The following is a 20,381-nucleotide window of genomic DNA, read 5'->3' as shown; positions in this document are numbered from 1 at the left end:
TTTTCTGAAATTGAAAATTGATGTATATTAATATTTTTAAAAATTTTCTTTGCAACTTGATTGCTTCAATAACTGGATATCTGTTAACTATGTGCTTTACTTAACTTCTGAAAAAAAAATCTTCATAAACACCTGTGTTATGGGCATATATGTAGATAAGTACCATTTTGCATTGACATTCTTGCAGAGCCGAGATATCAGAATATCACTACATTCAAAATTTGATATAAAATAAAGTTGTAGGCTGAGACTAAAACGATTTTGCAGAACTTACTATGTTATAAGTGTTAGCAAATGTGCAAAGGTTTGTGAAAATCTGAGATAGAGGGTTACAATTCATTGAATTATTGTGTGTTTTGATGTGGAATGACCCAGCAGTAATCTTAAAACTGCATATTGCTCCAAGTAGCATTTTTGGTTTGTGTAGCCTGGGAAATTCAGTGACATGGTGTTTAGTAAGTATATGTAAAAGATCTCATTTCTGTGGAAAGAATTGACTGATGCATGATTTGTTGAATTGTCGCAATTTTTAATCTCCTTTAGATGTCGTGGTGCACTATCTTCAGCTGAAAGTTTTACAATTTTATATCAATCTGAGGACATTGAAAATAGTTGTAAGAGTACCTCATTTTTTGCACAGTTGTTACCTTAATGCTTTCTGAATTTGCATGAAAGTAATCCACTGTGGAGTAATACAGTTAATTCTCAGTTTTTCAACCATGGAATGACTATTTCATTTTATACTGCTACTTTTTCAACCAAGCCATTACATTATTAAGCAAGTAGAATGGGAGTAAAATAAAGATTTCTTTCAATTAGTTGTTACCCTACAAGAAAAACACGAGTACGATCAAGCCACATTACCACCAGTTGTGTATAACAAGTAAGATTATGCTTTTATGTCAAAATTCAATAAAAGGATAAAATATGTAATCATATACCAAAATCTGCTCTACAATGGTATGTATAACAAATTTCATAATAATTGTACCTTCAAATCAATATAGTGAAAAGTTGAAAGTAGCTACAGAAGGATATTTGAAGGGATATGAGCTGTAAGAGTAGTTCGCAACCTTTAAAAGAGAATATTGGTCAACAGGTTTTAACAGTGTATATTACTTAAACTGCTAACAGTAGAATCATTCTGTGCCAAGTGATCTTGAGGTCCCTGCATGACCATTGTGGATCCTAATAAAATTTTGTATGAATATTTGCACATTTTCCTAAAAAAAAAAGATTGGTAGAGTTTTAATTTTGGCAATATAATTGTTTGACCCCACAGTGCAACTTTCAGTGGTGCACCCCCAAGTTTTCAGCAACTTTGAGATCCAATATCTCTGGCAGTATTTTCTTGAAAGAACTAGGTCATCCTGTACAACTTTTTGCACCCTCTTAAGCAAAGTAATGGATTTCTTGAGCATTTTTAATAGTATAATTTGAAGCAAAATTGGCCAGAAAAATAGACCCTTTAAACACGAGATTTTAGCTTTTTGTATGTCTGGAAGTAATTGCGGGATAAACCTGAAATTTAGTGTTTAATAACTTACCAATACAATGTCATTCCCTACTGCTTCCCAGTAGTTTACAAATTGAGGGCAAAGTTGATGGTTTCTGTAAAAATGCCAGAAATGAAAAGAATAAAAAGTTCTCTGCAAACTCTTTTGAACTGTTTTCATTAAAAAGATTATGTTCTAAACCATCTAAATAACTATATTTGGTCTGGTACTCCAATTAAATCTGATATCTTTTATGTTCTACAATTTTTTTACTACTCTCTGGGGCAGGTAATATCAAAAGTCCTGATGCCTAGGAAGTGAGATAGTCAGAACAACTCACTCCAAAAAGGGATGTAAGTTGGCATGACTCATTGTGACATATTTGAGCCTGTTTGCCATAATAACTACAGTATCAAACTGGTTATAAACTTCAATATTTAACTGTGCATTGCCAAGGCACTGGACCATCATGATAACAAAATTGTTGCGTAACAGCTGCAACACACGTAATATAAGTTGCCTTAAAGTTTTACACCATTGTCTGCCTGACATTTTTTGGAAAGGGTTCATGTTGTAGAGAATCTCGAGTATTGTGCTATGCTATTGATGTGCTATTTTGAATTCTGGTTTAAAGTGTAGCATATTTTGTGTCCATATAGTTTGTGAGGAACATTAGTGTACTGGTGGAAAAATTGTGTAAATGTGTTGCTGTTGCCCACGATGGTTTATCCACTGCTTGTTTCATTTAAAGTGAGAAAAAACTAGCATCGCCATCGTCTTAGGGACCCGCATGTAATAGATGTGCAAGAGCAGCCACGAGTAGATTTCCTTACCACAGGTTCCCAAACCTGATGATACATTTAAATGTTAGGGACCAAAGCTAGATGAGGTGCCTTTTAGAACCCTAAGCTTATGTTTCCTTCAAGCTGTTTGAATTTCTTATAGGTTGTAATTAATTTGCTATAGAATGTCATGAGAAAAACTCTATATACAGCTCGCAAATGATGTCACGGAGCATGTTGCAAGAGCTGCAAAATGTGCTGTTCTGGAACAGAGTACTTGTCACGTCTAGATAGCCAGTAAAATGGATTTTTTGGGCCATGTGAGTGCATAAATCTTGTTAAAGCATTCTTCCGCTCAACAGAAATATTGCCGACATCTCCAATCCTCCTCCACTTTTACATAAATACATGCAACATATTGTCGTGGCTGGAGGTGTGACGTGATTTTCTGCCTTGGGAGCCCATTGATGGCATTAAATTTGTTTGCTTTCAGTAGCGAAGAAGAAATTGAACAAAGGGAAGTATTGCACGAAGAGAGGGTTTAAGATGGGCATACTCTAGCAGGAACTAGAAAAACCATCAGTTTTTTGCCAACTGATGAAGCAGTAATTCAGATAGGTGGAGTTTCAAATGTCACCTTTTCTGACTAAAATTAGTGACAGTAATAAAGTAGATATATTAACATTGCATCACCAGTCAGGACAGTATGCTGCATACATATATGAAAAGTAGTTATGGATTGGAAATATCAGTGAGACTTCCACTGAGTAGGATGCTTTAATAAGTGTTGTGTGGGTTCTGGATCAGTACATTGTTGCTGTTATTCCCGCACCCTCAATGACATAATTGGCCCAGCAGTATTGCTTCCCTCGTGATATTGCATAACACATTTATGAATCGTGTAAAAAAAATTAAAGTAGCTTGAAGGTAACAAAAGCATCCTAAAAGAGAAGTCTTCTAGCTTTGGCCTCTGACACTTAAGAAATGTACCATCAGCCTTGGGATCCTGTGGGGAAAAAAAACACCTGCTGCTGTCGGTTGCTCTGCTATGAGGCATGGCCCTTGTGGTGATGAGAATGCTGTGTTGCAGGAGCAAGCTTCCATGGACAATAGCATCACATTTATACAAGTTTTCATCAGTACACTAATGGTCCTCTTACACTGCAAACTAAGCGAAAGCAAAATATGCTTTACTTCAAACCAGAACTAAACTAGAATGTCATAGCTGTGTACAGTAAAGACATATTCAGAATTATCTATAACAGGATTCTTTCCAATAAAAATGTCAGGCAGACTGCTATGAACTTCACCCAAATTTACACAATGTAACAATGGTGTGGGACTTGAAGGCAGTTTTATACAATGTGTGTTGCAGCTGTTACACAAAAATTTAACTATCGTGATGTGCAGTGGATTGGTAATAAATTTAAATTCTGAAGCGTATAAAGCAGTTTGATTCTGTAGCCACTAAAGCAGGAAAAGAGGACAAAATGTCAGGATGTGTCTTTGACAAGACCCTCCTTGAAGTTTTTTAGTTCTTATGACTCACTTTCCAGTCATCACAATTTTCGATAATATCTTTCCCAGACAGTACTAAACAGTTGTAGAACATAATAAAAAAAAAAATAGAGATTTGAGTAAAAGTGGAATAGAGCATACTTTATATGCACCTCACCTTATCTGCTTGCATTGCAAAACCAAATCCAACGACTTGGTCTTTCTAATGAAAATAGTTTAAGAAAGTTTACAGAAGACTTTATTTAAGTGGGTTACACCAACTTCTGGCATTTTTACAAAATCAATTACTTGGCCCTCAATTTGTAAACTATTTGGAGACAGTATGAGAATAAAATTGTGTATTCTAAAACCTTGTATTGGTAAGTTATGTGTGAAATTTCACGTTTATCCTGCTATTACTTCCAGAGATATAGAAAGCTGAATTTCACCTTCCGCTCCCCACCCCCACCCTGAGCACCTATTTTTTTGGCCTACTTTGCTTCAAATTAGCCGTATGAAAATTGCTCAAGAAATATTTTATTATTTCATTTAAGAGAGCTCAAAAAGTTGTAAAAGTTGGCCTAGTTCTGTTTCTTTTAAGGAAATATTGCCAGAGATATTGTCTCAAACTTGGCAAAAACTCTGGTGCACTTTACTGTAGGGTAAAACAAATCACTGCTGTTGGTGAAAGTAAGCTTTACTAATGCTTTCACAAAATTTCAGCAAAATTCATTATGGTCATGAGCGAACTTTCTCTGACATTTGACCACTCGGCGTGGAATGTCCCAGTGGTGTCATCGCGCGGGCCCCCCCCCCCCCCACCCACCCAAAAAAAAATAACTTGACACTGTTAGGAAGGATAGGAAATCTGAATATAGTGTACAAAAGTTGAAATTTCATAAAGGAACCTGTGATCTTCCAGGTTAGTCCCAGTCTGGTGTACAGTTTCAATTTGTTAGCAAGTTTCAAAACAGTTCCACACTTCACTGCAGAGTGAAAGATTCCTTCTAGAGTAAAAAATGTAATTGGAAGCTAAGAAAAGAGCTGCTTTTGTGATTACTTGTTGTAAAAGTGTTGATGGAAATATTCTGCATTTTTTGTATTTTTAACATATTTTTATTGATGCTGTTCACTCAAAGGAATTTATTAGACATTTTCTTCATGGATAGTCTTAATTCTTCTATACAGTGTGGGCCTTAATGAACCATGAAACGTGTCGAGGGGATAGGGTTGGTGCTCCAGTTACCCCACTTTTAGGAACCAAACATTTTTGGCTTGAGTTGTGACCGTGCTTTGTGTGACTAATTTTTGTGCTGTGGTTCAAATTTTACAGAATGCATGGACGGAGACTGAATGCACTCAGTGTATCAGTTACATACATCGGCACATAAATAGTAATGATCAATTCATTGAGGTCTAGCTGTGATTTATTTTTGTTGTCTACATCATGAAGGGGCATAAAATGTGGCATCCTGAAGCTACACTTGTGTGGAGGCTCAGAGTACCAGATAATATCTATTAGCTGAGTTTTCTCTCGTTACCATATAACCCTTCTTTGTGTACCACTTATTTGTCAGCGTGGAACTGATGCTTTGTGAGAAGTTTTGTTCTTTCGAGCAATATTTGATGTTTTATGTATCTAATATAAATAATAGAAGTGTTCTACTGTGGCACTTAGTATTTTGCCTTGAGAATTTTCACATTTTTTTTTTTGTCACACCCTGTTTAAAATTATATATAAAATAGGCATAATGTAGTTAATGTACACACTCTGTGGAATTACGATTTTGTGTGCTGCATGTTAGTCTTTGGCTTTCTACTAGCATGCTTTGGTGGCATGGATGAAATTGGAATTTTTGTTTTAGTGGTCAAACTGGTGCTGGGTAAGACTGTTACTGCCACTACCACCAAAAATTAAATTGCCCATAAATTACAACATGATAATGATAAATAAGATCATACACTTTTTCATATAAGTGAGTCTTGAAATTGAGGCACTGAATAATTTTACATGTGTGAGAAAATTTAATGATAATCTTTTTGTGGATATTTCGTTAAATTTTGGGTGACAGTGTTACTACACCTTTGAATTTAGCGTTACATTTTACACAAAGGTGGTTGTGTGAGTTGGTTAAAGATATTGGCTTCAGATCCAGGCACCTTTCAATGTATAGAACTTTCTTGAAAAACTTGTAAGCATATTGAGTATTTTCAGAAATTATTAGATATTTCAGGACAGGAGAGAGAATCTCAGACTTGGACTGTGTAAAACGAAGTCTGGACACAGTATAGTTACGTCCACTAGCAGAACTGTGTAACTTTATGAATGAAAAGGGCGTTCATAAATAATAAGTTGGTAGTGTGCAGCATATTTACCTGCTTGCAGCCAAACTCCTATGGAATAGTTGGCCATACAGTGGGCAAATGGTAATAGCAGATGGGACAGTTGTCACACTGCAGGAATGTAAGCTGTCTGCATCATTATCAGTGACATCAGCAGGACTACCAGAGATTGAAAAGACAATTGTTGTTATACTTCCAACTAAAAACCACATGGTATGCATTTTATTTGTACATTTTTTAAATATGTTTTCTGAATATGAACAGCTTCCCATTGTTTTTATATTTGTTTTCTGTGAACACTCTAGATCACTCGAGGACAGTCGAAAACGTAGTAAAAATGAACATTAAAAAATCGTAAAAATGTTAATATGCCATGCTAAAAAGTACTCTGGAATGTTCATAAAGTCTCCAGTACTCTTAAATCCATTGAAGTACCCAACAGTACCCTAATCTGAAGTAAAGTACTCCCCCAGTCACTTCTTTATATAACACCTAGAACATTCCAAAATACTCAAATGTTAAAAAAATGTGTGCAAAATAGATGGATGATGTCCCTGTGATCATCACAATGCCATAGTGACCACTTCACTTGTGTATCTCCAGAAACACAGCAGCTAACACTGCACAACCATTGTAGTACACAACAAGGAAACCAAGGGTAGTGCCTGACACAACTGGTGATTGGTGGTAAAAGGATCAACCTTTAAGTAGACAAATTTTAAATCTATACTAAGTCATCAAATTCTGAATGCAGCTGTGTTTAATTTAGTGAAAGAAAACTTTCCTTCCTTTTCACTACATTTTATATTCGATTAACTTCCTCTATCACAATACTTTCTTATGACCCACATTTATCATCTTGTTGTTTGGTGAGTAGACACACAAACAATTTGGGTTTTCCATTCTTAGAGCAAGCTACATATAACTAATAGTGAGAAGAGCATGATTCTTTCTAATTAATACCAAAATATCTAAATGTTTGTCTTTTTGCCTTGTTCACACTGATTACTCAGAACCTTATGACCACCGATGTACTATAGATATAAACCAGCACTGGTGATAGCAGCATTACCTGGAAATGAATGACTGCTAGTCAGACACAAACATGGTGCCTATTTTATTAGTATGTGTTGTCTGTGTGTAGAATGGGGAAGGTGCACAATCCCTTAACCACTAGCATTTCAGAAACTGCAAAACGTTTTGGGTGTTCGGGAATGCTGTGGTGTCATCAACATGTGACAAAAATAAGGTGAAACAACATCCAGACGTGGTGGGGTTAGGCAGCCACTCTTCATTACAGATGTCATAGTCTGGGCAGACTGGTAAAACAGGATAGCTGATGAACTGTTGCAGAACTAACATAAGACTTCATTTGCAGAACTAACATAAGACTTCATTGCTGGACAGAGTAAAAGTGTGTCTGAACACACATTGCACCAAACACTTGTAACAATGGGCCTCTGCAGCCAGTGATCCATGCATGTACCAATGTTAACACCACAACATCAACAACTGAAATATGCCCGTGACCATTGGCACTGGACGTTGGTGCAGTGGCAGTGTTGCATGGTCTAATGAATCCCGATACCTTCATCATGCTGATGGAAAGGTGCGAATCTGTCATCTTCCAGGGGAACAGCTCCATGCCACCTGTACTGCGGGACAGAGACAAGCTGATGGTGGCTCCATTACGCTCTGGGGAACATGCATGTGAGCATCCATGCACCTGGTGGAGCTCGTGCAAGGCGCCCTGACTGCCAAGGAGTATTGTACATTGGTTGCAGACCACGTACACCCCTTTATGACGATCATGTTTCCTGATGGCAGTGGCATTTCTCCACAAGATTATTTGCCATGTCACAATGCCAGGAGTGTGATGGGAGGACACAGTGGTGAGTTTCATTTGATGTGCTGGTCCTCCAACTCTACAGATCTGAATCCGATCTAACACATCTGTGATGTGATTGAACATGGCATCAGAGTTCATTGTCCCCTTTTCAGAAATTTAGGGGAATTAGGTGACTTGTGCATAGTAGTGTGCCAACTCTCTCCAGAGACCCATCAAGGCTGCACTGCTTCCACGCCAAGACATGACCTTGCTGTCACCCTTGCCGAAGGTGGACGTACCGGCTATTACGTAGGTTGTCATAATGTTCTGGCTGATCAGTGTATAGTGATACTAAATGCTAATCATATTGAAAACTGCAGTCCTTGGAATTGAAATTGACATGGAAGTTTGGTAGAGATCAACATAATCTTCATAATAAATGCTGTTTTTCCTTTATTTTTTCCTGATATGATTGGTGTTTAAATTATATTGATTGATAGCTGTTCATTACCATTTCTTGTTGAGTTTACAAATTAATATTGTGAACTACATCATTATCACTAGTAAGTTCAGTTTGATGAGTTGCACAATCAATCGGGTGAGTGCCTTCACTAGTTTGGAAGAGTTTTCAACAAATGTTTTGCTTTCTTCATTGGAAAGTTGACCTCTCATATTTCTTCTTAGCTGTACTTACCTCATTTGAGGCCAAAGATGATTTCTTTAAGCATGCATTACTTTCATCTGTTGGAGTTGATATTGGAATAACTGCAACATTTGCGAAAATGCCCATAATGTGTAAATAATGTTCTTCCTATTAATTCCGTGTTACCTTGGAGATCTGAAACATTCTCGAATCTTCAGGAAAATTGTATAACATTCTCGAACATTGTCCAACACTGTCAAAGGAACGTTCTTTCCAGTCACGGCCACTTCAGTACTCGATTCCAAGCTGCTTCACTGTCTTCCCATCTTCCCACAAGAAGTCTATTGGTGTGATACCCTTCTTTTTTTTTTTTTACTTGTGTCTTTGAACCCAACCCCTGCAGATCCAAACGTAACTTACATAGTTAGGGGAAGGAGCACTACCATACCATGTAACCATGTGGGGATGTGAGAGACTGTAGCAGAGTTATAGCGGTATGCACAGTCAAAGCACGCATACATTATCATTGTGTGAACAAATTAATCTCATATCCTAATCTGAAAAAAGGGAGATCATGACTTAAAAAGTGAAATCTAATATGGGGTGGATAATCTCTCAAATAAGATAATAAAAGTTTGTACCAGTAGTATGTAATGGTTTTTAGTCACTTATGTAATGAGTCATTAATTCAGAGAATTTTACCAGTCAGATGCAAATAGGCCATTGTTTTGCCCCTCTATAAGATGGTTGACTCCACATTACTGTCCAGTGTCACCCCTTACACAATTTTTTGGATTTAAAAAGGTCCACTCTACTGAAACAGCTATTTATACATTTACTGAGCACATGATAAAAAAAAATCTTTAAATGGTAAAACATGTCACCACTCTAGATCTTCTGTAATGTATTGAAGGCATTTGGCTGTGTCAGTCATAAATTTTATTAGAGAAGTTAAGTTCCTAGGGGTTATGTAGTTCAGTAAGTGCATGATTTAGTGCCCATTTAAGAAACAGAATGCAAAAAGTTACCCTAAGCTGTTTGAGTAGTACAAAGACAGACACCACAATCCATATGGGGAGAAATTACAGCGGGAGCCCCACAAGGTATGATCATTGGCCGACTACTGTTGTTGTTTTATGCTAATGAGCTTGATTTTAGAGTTGGGGCAAAATCCGTTATGTTTGCAGATTACATAAGCATTGATGTGAAGCCAAGCAGAAAAGCATCAACAGGGAAAATAGTAAATGATTCTTTGTGAAAGGTACTGACTGGTTTTGCCCAAATGGGCTAGTATTAGAATTTGGAAAGAAAGCAATCCATCCAGTTTTGTATTGTCAAACATATCCCCCCCCACAAATTATAGAAACAACAAATAATAAACATGTTAGAAATTATAAGTTCCTAGGTATGCAAATTGATGAAATCTTAAATCTGAAAAAAAACTGTAGTAGATTCGCTAAAACGTTTAGGCTCAGCTGATTTGCCATAAAAATACTTGCAAATTTTGGGGATAAAGAAGCCAGTAAGTTAACATATGTTAACTTATTTTCATTCATTGATGTGTTACGAGATAATATACTAGTCTGACTCCTCTGTTAGTGAAAAAATATTCATCAGACGAAAGAAAGCAGTTACAGTTATTTTGTGGGATTCACACACATCCTGCAGGGATCTTATTAACCCATGAACTGTAAAAAAGGGGGGGGGGGGGGGGGGTGTTACACTGCTACTGAACTCCACATTACTAATCCACATTTTATTCACAGTGTCATAATTTATAGAGTCTGTGTTAGTTAATCGTCATTATTAGATCTTCAGTGGTACACGATGTGATCGAGAGTATCAGGACACCTGGCTGAAAATGACTTTAAAGTTTGTGGTGCCCTCCATCAGTAATACTGGAATTCAATATGGTGTTGGCCCACCCGTAGCCTTGATGACAACTTCCACTCTCACAGTCATACGTTCAATCAGGTGCTGGAAGGTTTCCTGGGGAATGGAAGCCCATTCTTCACGGAGCGCTGCGCTGAGGAGAGGTATTGATGTCGGTCGGTGAGGCCTGGCACGAAGTTGGCATTCTAAAACATCTCAAAGGTGTTCTATAGGATTCAGGTCAGGACTCTGTGCAGGCCAGCCCATTACAGGGATGTTATTGTCATCTAACCACTCCTCCACAGCCCGTGCATTATGAACAGGTACTTGATATTATTGAAAGATCGAATCGCCATCCCCAAATTGCTCTTCAATAATGGGAAGCAAGAAGGTGTTTAAAACATCAATGTAGGCCTGTGCTGTGATAGAACCACGCAAAACAACAAAGGGTGCACAAGGCCCCCCCCCCCCCTCCTCCTCCATGAAAACACGACCACACCATAACACCACTGCCTCAGAATTTTACTGTTGGCACTACACACGCTGGCAGATGACAATCACCAGGCATTCGCCATACCCACACCCTGCCATTGGATCGGCACATTGCGTAGTGTGATTCGTCACTCCACACAACGTTTTTCCACTTTTCAGTTGTCCAATGTTTACGCTCCTTAGATCATGCGAGGCGTCGTTTGGCATTTACTGGCATGATGTGTGGCTTATGAGCAGTTGCTTGACCATGAAATCAAATTTTTCTCACCTCCCTCCTAACTGTCATTGTACTTGCAGTGGATCCTCATGCAGTTTGGAGTTCCTGTTTGATGGTCTGGATAGATGTCTATTACACATTGCAATCCTCTTCAACTGTCAGTGGTCTGTCAGTCAGCAGACGAGGTCGGTCTGTACGCTTTTGTGCTGTATGTGTCCCTTCATTTCCACTTCACCATCACATTGGAAACAGTGGACCTAGGGATGTTTAGGAGTGTGGAAATCCCACATACGGACGTATGACGTCAGCAGCTCGTGGTCTTGTGGCAATCGTTGCTGCCTCAGGATCATGGGGTCCCGGGTTTTATTCCTGGCCGGGTTGGGGATTTTCTCTGCCTGGAGGCTGGGTGTTTGTGTCGTCGTCGTTGTCAGTGCAGTTGAGTGCCCCACAAACCAATCATCAAACAGACGTACGACACAAGTGACACCCAATCACCTGACCACATTCAAAGTCCGTGAGTTCTGTGGAGCACCCTATTCTGTTTTCTCACGATGTCTAATGACTACTGAGGTCGCTGATATGGAGGACCTGGCAGCAGGTGGCAGTGCAATACACCTAATATGAAAAACATGTTTTTCAGGGTGTCCGGATTCTTTTGGTCACATGGTGTGTTTTATGTGCTAAATAAGTACAAAATATCCTATTTTTTTATACCCTACTGCAGTCATAATTTTGTGAGGGTTTAGTAATCTAGGGTTAAGAAGATGGGAATATTAACTACAGCATCACTGTACCGTTATTCACTTACAAAAGTTTGTGAACAGCAATCCACCTGAGTTTGAGAGTAATAGATATAGTAACACTTAAAGGAAAAATAATCAGCATTACTTTTTTATGAATCAAACATTGGAACAGAAAGGTGAAATATGCAGTTATAAAATTCTGTGACTGACTACCTTGGGAAATAAAGTCTGACAGGTAGCAGAAGTATTTTCAAATGTAAATTAAAGATCTTTCTCCTTAATGGGTCCTTCTATGCCAAGAGACCAAGCAAGGTGGTGCAGAGGTTAGCACACTGGGCTTGGATTTGGGAAGACAGCAGTTCAAATCACTGTCCAGCCATCCAGATCTAAGTTTTCCATGATTTTCCTAAATCACAAGGTGAATGCCTGGATTGTTCATTTGAAAGGACACAGCTGATTTCCTTCCCTAATCAGAGCTTGTGCTCCATCTGTAATGACTTCGTTTTCAGTGCGACATTAAACACCAATTTTCCTTCCTTCCTTCCTTCCTTCCTTCCTTCCTTCCTTCCTTCTATGGCAAGCAGGAGTTTTAGTAATTCGTACAGAAAAAAGTTTGAATGGCCAGCATGTGGTCATATATTTTTGTCGTCCTCATTTTTTAATGTCTTCTGTTTGCTGGTTTTACAAATTCCAGAGCATAACATGTACCATGAATGAACTACAGAACATCTAACTTTTATATAGTACTAAATTCACAACTCAGTTGGTCTTACATCTATTATTTATACTGGATTGATAGTGAAAAGTGCATCTCTCACTATAGTTGGTCAGTCTCACTTTAATTTGCATAATTATGAACATGTATTACTAGTTTGTGTCAGAAGTCTGGAACTTCATGATTACTTGCCTCACAGATACAAGCACTTTGATCAAAGTCAGCACAACTTTCCTTTGGGCAGTTGTAGTGCAAAACAGTGCGTAACTTTATTCTTGAAAAATGTTACTGACAATGTCAGTCAGGCCGGCACCGTGTCTCTTGAAGTTCGAATGACTTTAAGTAGCTACACACTATTTTTCAGCAAATAAATTATACACACAGAATTATCCAACAAAAAGTGCAGTTGCAATAACCTATTGCATTATAAAGTCTTCAAAATAATGATGTGATGTGAAATGCTGGGAATGACTTGAGGAAGTGTTAGTGTAACAGATTTGTGGATTTTACAATAACTGTATTGGGAAAAATAAATAGTGTTAGTGAAGACAGACAGGAGCTATACTGCTTGGTATCTACATAAAGACGTAAAATAACTTACCTTAGTCCAAAACAGAGTCCATTATTCAGGAACACTCCCATTAAATAAATTGCCAGCAGTCTTTAAAAACTCTGTTTCAGATAAAGCACAGTTTAAACAGAATTTGAAAATCTTGCAACTCAAATATGCTAAAAAGCTTAACCCATCAAATTAGTCAAGTGTGAGTGAAAATATTTAGTTTGAGATTTTATTTTAGTATCACTGCATGTGTAAGTAATGATAATCTGCATGCTGTTAAAGAGAAATTGCTGGATATTTGTGATACAGATAACCAAATCTAAGGTAATAGTATTGTGTATGTTCCTTGCATGTGCATGACAGTTTATGTGGCCACTGCATGCCAGTTCTGTCACCCTGTATTTCATGTCTGTAGTTCTACCAAATGTGTCAACCCTGCACAAGTCTGTTTATGTGTGTTTCTCCAATTACTGTGCAGGCTAAAATGAAGGCAGAGTAATAACTTCAGTGATATGTTCTTAATTGATTCTAGCCTTAAGTCAAGATCTCTGTAGGCCTTTTTTTCCCCTATTAACCATGCACAGGAAAAATATTGTCAATAACATACTCTTTTGTCTCATAAATGTGCTTAGAGTTAGGATCAGTGTGATAAATAGCATTAATATTTTTTTATGAAGGAAAAGATGAAATAGAGCAAAAGAACGTGTGCAATGGTAGTGGAAATAAGTGCAGTGTCTTAAATTTTTGAGCTTAAAACTTAATGCCTATTACACATTTGTGGTGCAATATATTTGTTAATCACATTAGTGTTTTACAAATGAAAGCACATTGTCTGTTAATTCGTTATATTAGCTCTTGCCAATAAAAAGTGTGACTCTAATAGAGTTAAAAACATAGGAATATACAAAACAATTATGCTAGTAAAGAATTCAGTTTTTCCTAAAGAATTGGGAACACTTTAAGAAATTAAGTATTATGATATGTACTTCAGTTTAGTGTTTCTTTCCTGGAATTTATAAACTGAGGTGTCTTCTGCATAATCCATACAGTCAAATGCCATATATCAACTTCTCTATAATATCAGATATCAAACAAATATGAACCATTCATGTTTTTGAAGTGCAAGTTTTGTGATATGTGGAAGTGTTCATGTGGAAAAATTTAGTGGGGACTTCATGAGTATTTAATCATTGCCAGGGCCGAAAAGTTGCTGTTTAAGATTCTAGCCTCTCTAAGTAAAAAAGTGATGTTTTAAGTTCCAAATCAAAAATATTGTAACAAGAATGCAAGTACTTATGCATGAGTTTTCAGTTAGTTATGGGGTGGTAGTTTCCTGCATTATTTGTACGGGGTATGATTAAATATTTACAAAAATCTTAACAGTAAGAGAATTATTTTAATATTTTCAGAATTTATGGCTGCCATCAGGAAAAAGTTGGTTATAGTTGGAGATGGTGCCTGTGGTAAAACTTGCCTTTTAATAGTGTTCAGTAAGGATCAATTCCCAGAAGTGTATGTGCCAACAGTTTTTGAGAATTATGTTGCAGATATTGAAGTGGATGGAAAGCAGGTGAGTAAATAAATATCACAGGGCTTTTGTTAAAGATTTCAGTGAACTGCAATCTGTTAGTTCTAGGCAATGCATATTAATAAAAGCTTAGTGTTGTCACATCTTTCCTTTCTTTTAAAAAATTAGTACTCTATGCCTTTTAATCTGTATTGTTTGTTGCACATAATGTGACAGAAATGTCTCACCAGCAGCACAATTTAGTGTAATATGAAAGTGTTCCTTGGCTCTCATTTGGAGGGCTTGGAATGGTTTTCCCCAACTAAGTTACGGAAATATTAAAACTCGAAGATTATTGCTAGCATTCTTCTTCATTCTGGGCCAGCAAAGTTCCATGAGCTTTGACTTGTTCCACTTGTTTGGCAGATCAGTTAAACTATAATCTGCAGAATAAACATCAAACGTAACCATGTTAATTATTCTGTAAAGTATGTCTTACGTATTGTGTTTTTCTGATATGCTCCACATTAATGAGGATTTTATTCCCCTGGGCGTATAGAAAGGACAACGTATCTAATATTGAAATATACGTATCGGACTGATTATTAGTGTGCAATCTCTTATGGTTTCATTGCAACAGGAATAATTATTATGCATGTAAACAACAGGGGAGTTCAATAAGTAATGCAGAACTTTTCTCTCAGCCAGTCTTTGTTTAAAAAATGCTTAATTTGTAGTGGGATATAGTGGATATTCCCACTTCAGCCTCCACAGTTTCATAAAATTCTGATAGGTGGTGGCACTATGCACAGCCTTCAAAATGGCCTCTGTAACGAAGGTGTGTTCCAAGCAGAGAACTGTCACTGAGGTTTTTTCCCGGAAATCCAGACGATCAGATACGAGGGCTATCCACAAAGTACATTACGTTTTGGAACTAAAAATAAAGTAAGTGTTGGAAATTTTTTTTATTATATACAGATGAAAGCCACACTTAAATACTACTTTTCTACATAGTTGCCATTTAAATTAAGGCACTTATCATAGCGATGGACGAGCTTGGAAATTCCTTCGTCGTAAAATTCGACCGCCTGCACCTTCAACCACGTGGCAACTGTCTTTTGGGACAGAAAAGATGTGATTTTTGTGAATTTCCTGGAAAGAGGCACTACAGTAAACTCTCAAAGGTATTGCCAAACTCTGCACAACCTCAGAAGAGCAATACAAAACAAGCTCAGGGGAAAGTTGGGCTCAAAGATCTTGCTGATTCACGACAACTCCCGGGCCCACACGGCAAATGCCACTCTTGAAGTTCTCGAATCTTTTAAGTGGGAGTTGTTTCCTCATCTGCCGTACAGTCCCAACCTGGCACCGAGCGACTTCCACTTATTCCCAGCAATGAAGAAGTGGTTGGCTATGCAGCGTTTTGATGACGACGCACAGCTTCAAGAAGAGGTAACCACGTGGTTGAAGGCGCAGGTGGCAGAATTTTACGACGAAGGAATTTCCAAGCTTGTCCATCGCTACGATAAGTGCCTTAATTTAAATGGCAACTATGTAGAAAAGTAGTATTTAAGTGTGGCTTTCATCTGTATATAATAAAAAAATTTCCAACACTTTATTTATTTTTAATTCCAAAACATAATATACTTTGTGGCTAGCCCTCGTATTTGTAGGTGTTTGCAGAATGCCTACAGAGGTGTGGCAGTGAACAAAAGCATGGTGAGTCATTGAGTGAGGCATCTGTCATCATCACAATGAAGTCACACACACCTGTCAAGTTTCCCCTGTTCCAGCCAGTTGCACACAGCTGTGACTCCTGCAGTGCTACCCTCAGGAAATTAAAGAAATGACTTGAGTGTGTTCATTAACACAAAAATGCAAATAATTACTTCTTCTCAATTACAGCACAAGGCCTCACACACGTCTGTGCACCTGTGAGGGGCTCACAAAACTTAATTGTACTGTTATGTCATACATGCTACAGCCCAGATCTTGCACCTTCAGACTTCCTTTTCTTTGGTCTGATGAAGGGTGCACTCTGTGGGAAGCAGTATGTGGATGATGGGGAGGTTATTGTTGCAGCAAGACTGTGGCTTTGTCGTTGACCAGTCGAGCTGTACCATGTGGGCAAACAGGCTCTCACACTAAGGTGATATAAGGCCTTCACATGAACAGAGATTATATTGCAAAATAGGGTTTTGTAGCCAGAAGGGTGGGGAATAATATGGTGTATTGTAATCCTGAATAAAGCCAACCTGTTTTCAGGAAAAGAAAGTGTTGCATTATTTGTGGAACACCCCTTGTTGTTGTTCATGAAAAGAGAACTTTTATATATTCCTTTGTTATGAACATCTCCTGAATTTCAGGTGGAGCTTGCACTTTGGGACACAGCAGGCCAAGAAGACTATGATCGCCTGAGACCACTTTCGTATCCAGATACTGATGTAATTCTGATGTGCTTCTCAATAGATTCACCAGATTCATTAGAAAATATTCCAGAAAAATGGACTCCAGAAGTAAAGCATTTTTGCCCAAATGTTCCAATAATTCTGGTTGGGAACAAAAAGGTCAGTTTGATTTGTGTTCTGTGTCAGTTCAATTTTTTAAATTTTCTACGTCATATAGGAGCAATTCAGATGTATTTCTTCTGCTTTTTATGATTTTGTTACAAATTTCTCACCACATTTGAAGTTACTTAGGAAGGTGCAAAGTATGGTATGCATTGTTGGCAGAAGAGATAGTATTTTAAGTCCATTAAATTAACTAGCTGATACAACCCTAGTCGTATTTGAAATTCATATAGTTCCCATTCCAGTGTTGCCAGGGTGCCTGGGAAGTATCTTTGACTTGGGTGAACAAATATTTCAGAGGTCTTGCCTGACCAGTAAAGTATTGCTGAAGGTGACTTGTTCCATAATCTCAGAAACAAAGTAAATAATGCACTTGCTCAGCTGCTCTGTCTAAAGTTAGTTAGTTGTAAAGGAAAAAGAGATTCACAAATAAATTAATAAGCCAATACTATGAAAGACACAGATACATCACATCTGACATGTACATGTATTGTACAGTCTCATGTATGGGGCATTAATATTATTGTGTTGCATACTCAGTGTGTTCTGATCAGAGAGGAGCAGGTGCATCATAAAAAGCTAAAATGCATTTGTAGTGTCCCTAATGGTACAAAATGTCATACATACTCATATTCAAACTGACATTAGTTTCCAGCAGTTTGTCATGAATCGGTTTTTGGCACTTAAATCTTCTGTTTCATCACAGTGCATTATGGCATTTACATTCAGCAAGATTGATAATTGACCCAACAAAGAAAACGGTGTCTGGTTGTGGCATTCGGATAACAGTGGTCTGTCACAGCAACCTGCAATTGCAGAAAACACTTAACAGATCAATTTGAAAAACACAAATGAAAGATTCCTTAACAAGGTATATGATAAAGCACTTTAAAGACTGTTAAATACAAATATTAATTATTACTGTCCTGCATTTTTCTCATTAATGACTAACTTCCTATCCCCTTATTTAGGTAATATAAATTCTGAAGAAGACTCCCTTAGTTTAGGAGTCAAAACGATGCTCAATTAGACCATAAAATCCATTGCTAATTTCACGGTTGCTGCACACAGCTATGTTTTAAAGTTGCACTTTGGTGTACTTAACTCATAAAGTGTGGGTGTGATCTTAGGAATAGACTCTTGTTACATGTAACTACGTAATGGGATAGGCAACATCTCAACATTAAAAAAACTGTAGGTGTAAAGGAAACTGAACATGATATGTAAGATCCTGCTGTTGTTTCTAGTATAGTGTCTTTTTACAGCCTGTAGTAGTAACAAGTAATGGGCAGTGTTGTCGTCGTTGTTGTTGTTGTTAAGGATTTTATTTTGTGTAAAATAATTTGTACAATTATAAATTTGTGTTTAATTTACCTTCCTTACTATTTTTGCATTTTTTATTCAAAGGATTTGAGAAATGATCCCAATACAATAAAAGAGTTAGGCAAAATGAAGCAAGAACCTGTGAAACCAGAGGAGGGGAGGGCAATGGCAGAAAAAATCAGTGCCTTTGCATATCTTGAGTGTTCTGCAAAAAGCAAGGAAGGAGTTCGTGAAGTCTTTGAAACTGCTACGCGTGCTGCTTTGCAAGTAAGTTTAAGAGTAAATTGATGCTTAGATAGTTAAGATTGCCTTTTGTGCTTGTCAGTTAACAGACAGCAAGAGATAACATTCTTGCAGAGCTTTCTTCATGAGCATGTTATTCACTGCTGATTGAAAGGTGAAATAGCTGACAATTCATATTAAAAAGTTCATGTGTACATGTGTACTAGGTTTAGATTTTAGCATTTAACGTAATTCTTCACTGTTACTGAGCTTGATCTCTCTCCTTCTAGGTGAAGAAAAAGAAGAGGGGACGATGTAGATTGCTTTAAAACATCATATGTTACTTATGTACCAGTTAATTTGTCTGATAATCAGTAAGTACCTTGTATAGCATGGCAAAAATAACTAGAAAACTTATCGTAAAGAACATTTCAGCTATCAGTTCCAGGTGTCTTGGTTTGCCATACAAGACAATTCATTATTGCTTTACAGTTGGAGAAATACCATATACTAAAAATGATTTAGTTTTAAAACTTATGTATTTGTGTGATGACTTTACATTTTTGAGTATTTAGTTTTTGTATAGGGTGCCGATAAGTTGCACAAAAATTTAAAATCTCTTATTTTTTAAGTGATGTGTGGTCCATTTGAGTTTTGTGAACAGAATAGTAATGGCAGCTGTAACATACTGGCTGATAGGCTGAAAAAGTTTACAGCGTACAAAATTGTCCCTGTGCAACATTAATGAACTTGCATTCAGGTGCCTGATAATACCCTGCGAGCAAAGAAAGCGAGCAGTTTTATGTTGAATTCTCATTAGCACTGATTTAAAATAGTATGGATTATTCCTCCATTATTCATTTAGATATTTTTAAAGTAATTTTGAGCCCAATATTTTCATACGACATATCATTTCATTTTTAGATATTTATATCTGTACTGACATAAAGAACTGCTAGCAGAAAAAATGCTGGATGTTCCAAATGTTTGATATTTAATTCATTGAAGTGTAAGACATGTCTTTAAGTTTCTTTAATCAATAGTTGCAAAAAAAAAAGTTTCAAAATTTTCTTTTAGTGGGATATCTATGTAACAGGTTTCAAAATTTTGTTTTAATGGTATATCTGTGTAACATAGTTAAATAATTCTTTGTATTTTGATTATACATAAATGGAGATATATATTATATATATATGCATATAAATATGTAAATGGTATATTCAGTCTAACAGCATTTTTGTGATCTAACTAAAATGTTGATAAAAGTAAGCATCTGTGTACTGTATGTGATTCTGTTCTGAGATTAGATGAAATAAAATTCATTCTGTTCCAATTGTTTTTTATTTCAAAATTGTTGTTATAGTTGGATTTGCAGTTTGTCCTGCAGAAATGTTGTTACTGATTAATAGTAACAAATTGTAAGGAGCAAATGCCTACTAGCTGATCTTACAAGGTTAACGAGTCAACAAGAAAGTCGTTAAAAATTTGTTTTTTAAATATTCTGTCTGTGATGGCCCCATCAACAAACTTGCAACATGGTTTGGTTTAATTTGGTTAGGTAGCTGCACGAGT

General features: G+C 37.0%; 1 protein-coding gene across 2 annotated transcripts in view; it reads left to right on the top strand.

Annotated features, from left to right (window-relative positions):
- LOC126469896 (ras-like GTP-binding protein Rho1) overlaps window positions 1-20,142 on the top strand; it is a 60,299-nt gene extending 40,157 nt beyond the window's left edge. For both annotated transcript variants that reach the window (XM_050097239.1, XM_050097240.1), the window contains 4 exons: window positions 14,597-14,757; window positions 17,061-17,261; window positions 18,672-18,854; window positions 19,100-20,142. In XM_050097239.1, the coding sequence (XP_049953196.1) occupies window positions 14,597-14,757; window positions 17,061-17,261; window positions 18,672-18,854; window positions 19,100-19,138 (584 nt within the window). In that variant the 3' untranslated portion in view covers window positions 19,139-20,142. The remainder of the gene's footprint in view (window positions 1-14,596; window positions 14,758-17,060; window positions 17,262-18,671; window positions 18,855-19,099) is intronic.
- The last annotated feature ends 239 nt before the right edge of the window (window positions 20,143-20,381 follow it).

This window comes from Schistocerca serialis, chromosome 3 (assembly GCF_023864345.2).
Source record: "Schistocerca serialis cubense isolate TAMUIC-IGC-003099 chromosome 3, iqSchSeri2.2, whole genome shotgun sequence".
NCBI classification, from domain to species: Eukaryota; Metazoa; Arthropoda; class Insecta; order Orthoptera; family Acrididae; genus Schistocerca; species Schistocerca serialis.
This window is presented reverse-complemented; position numbering and strand designations above follow the sequence as displayed.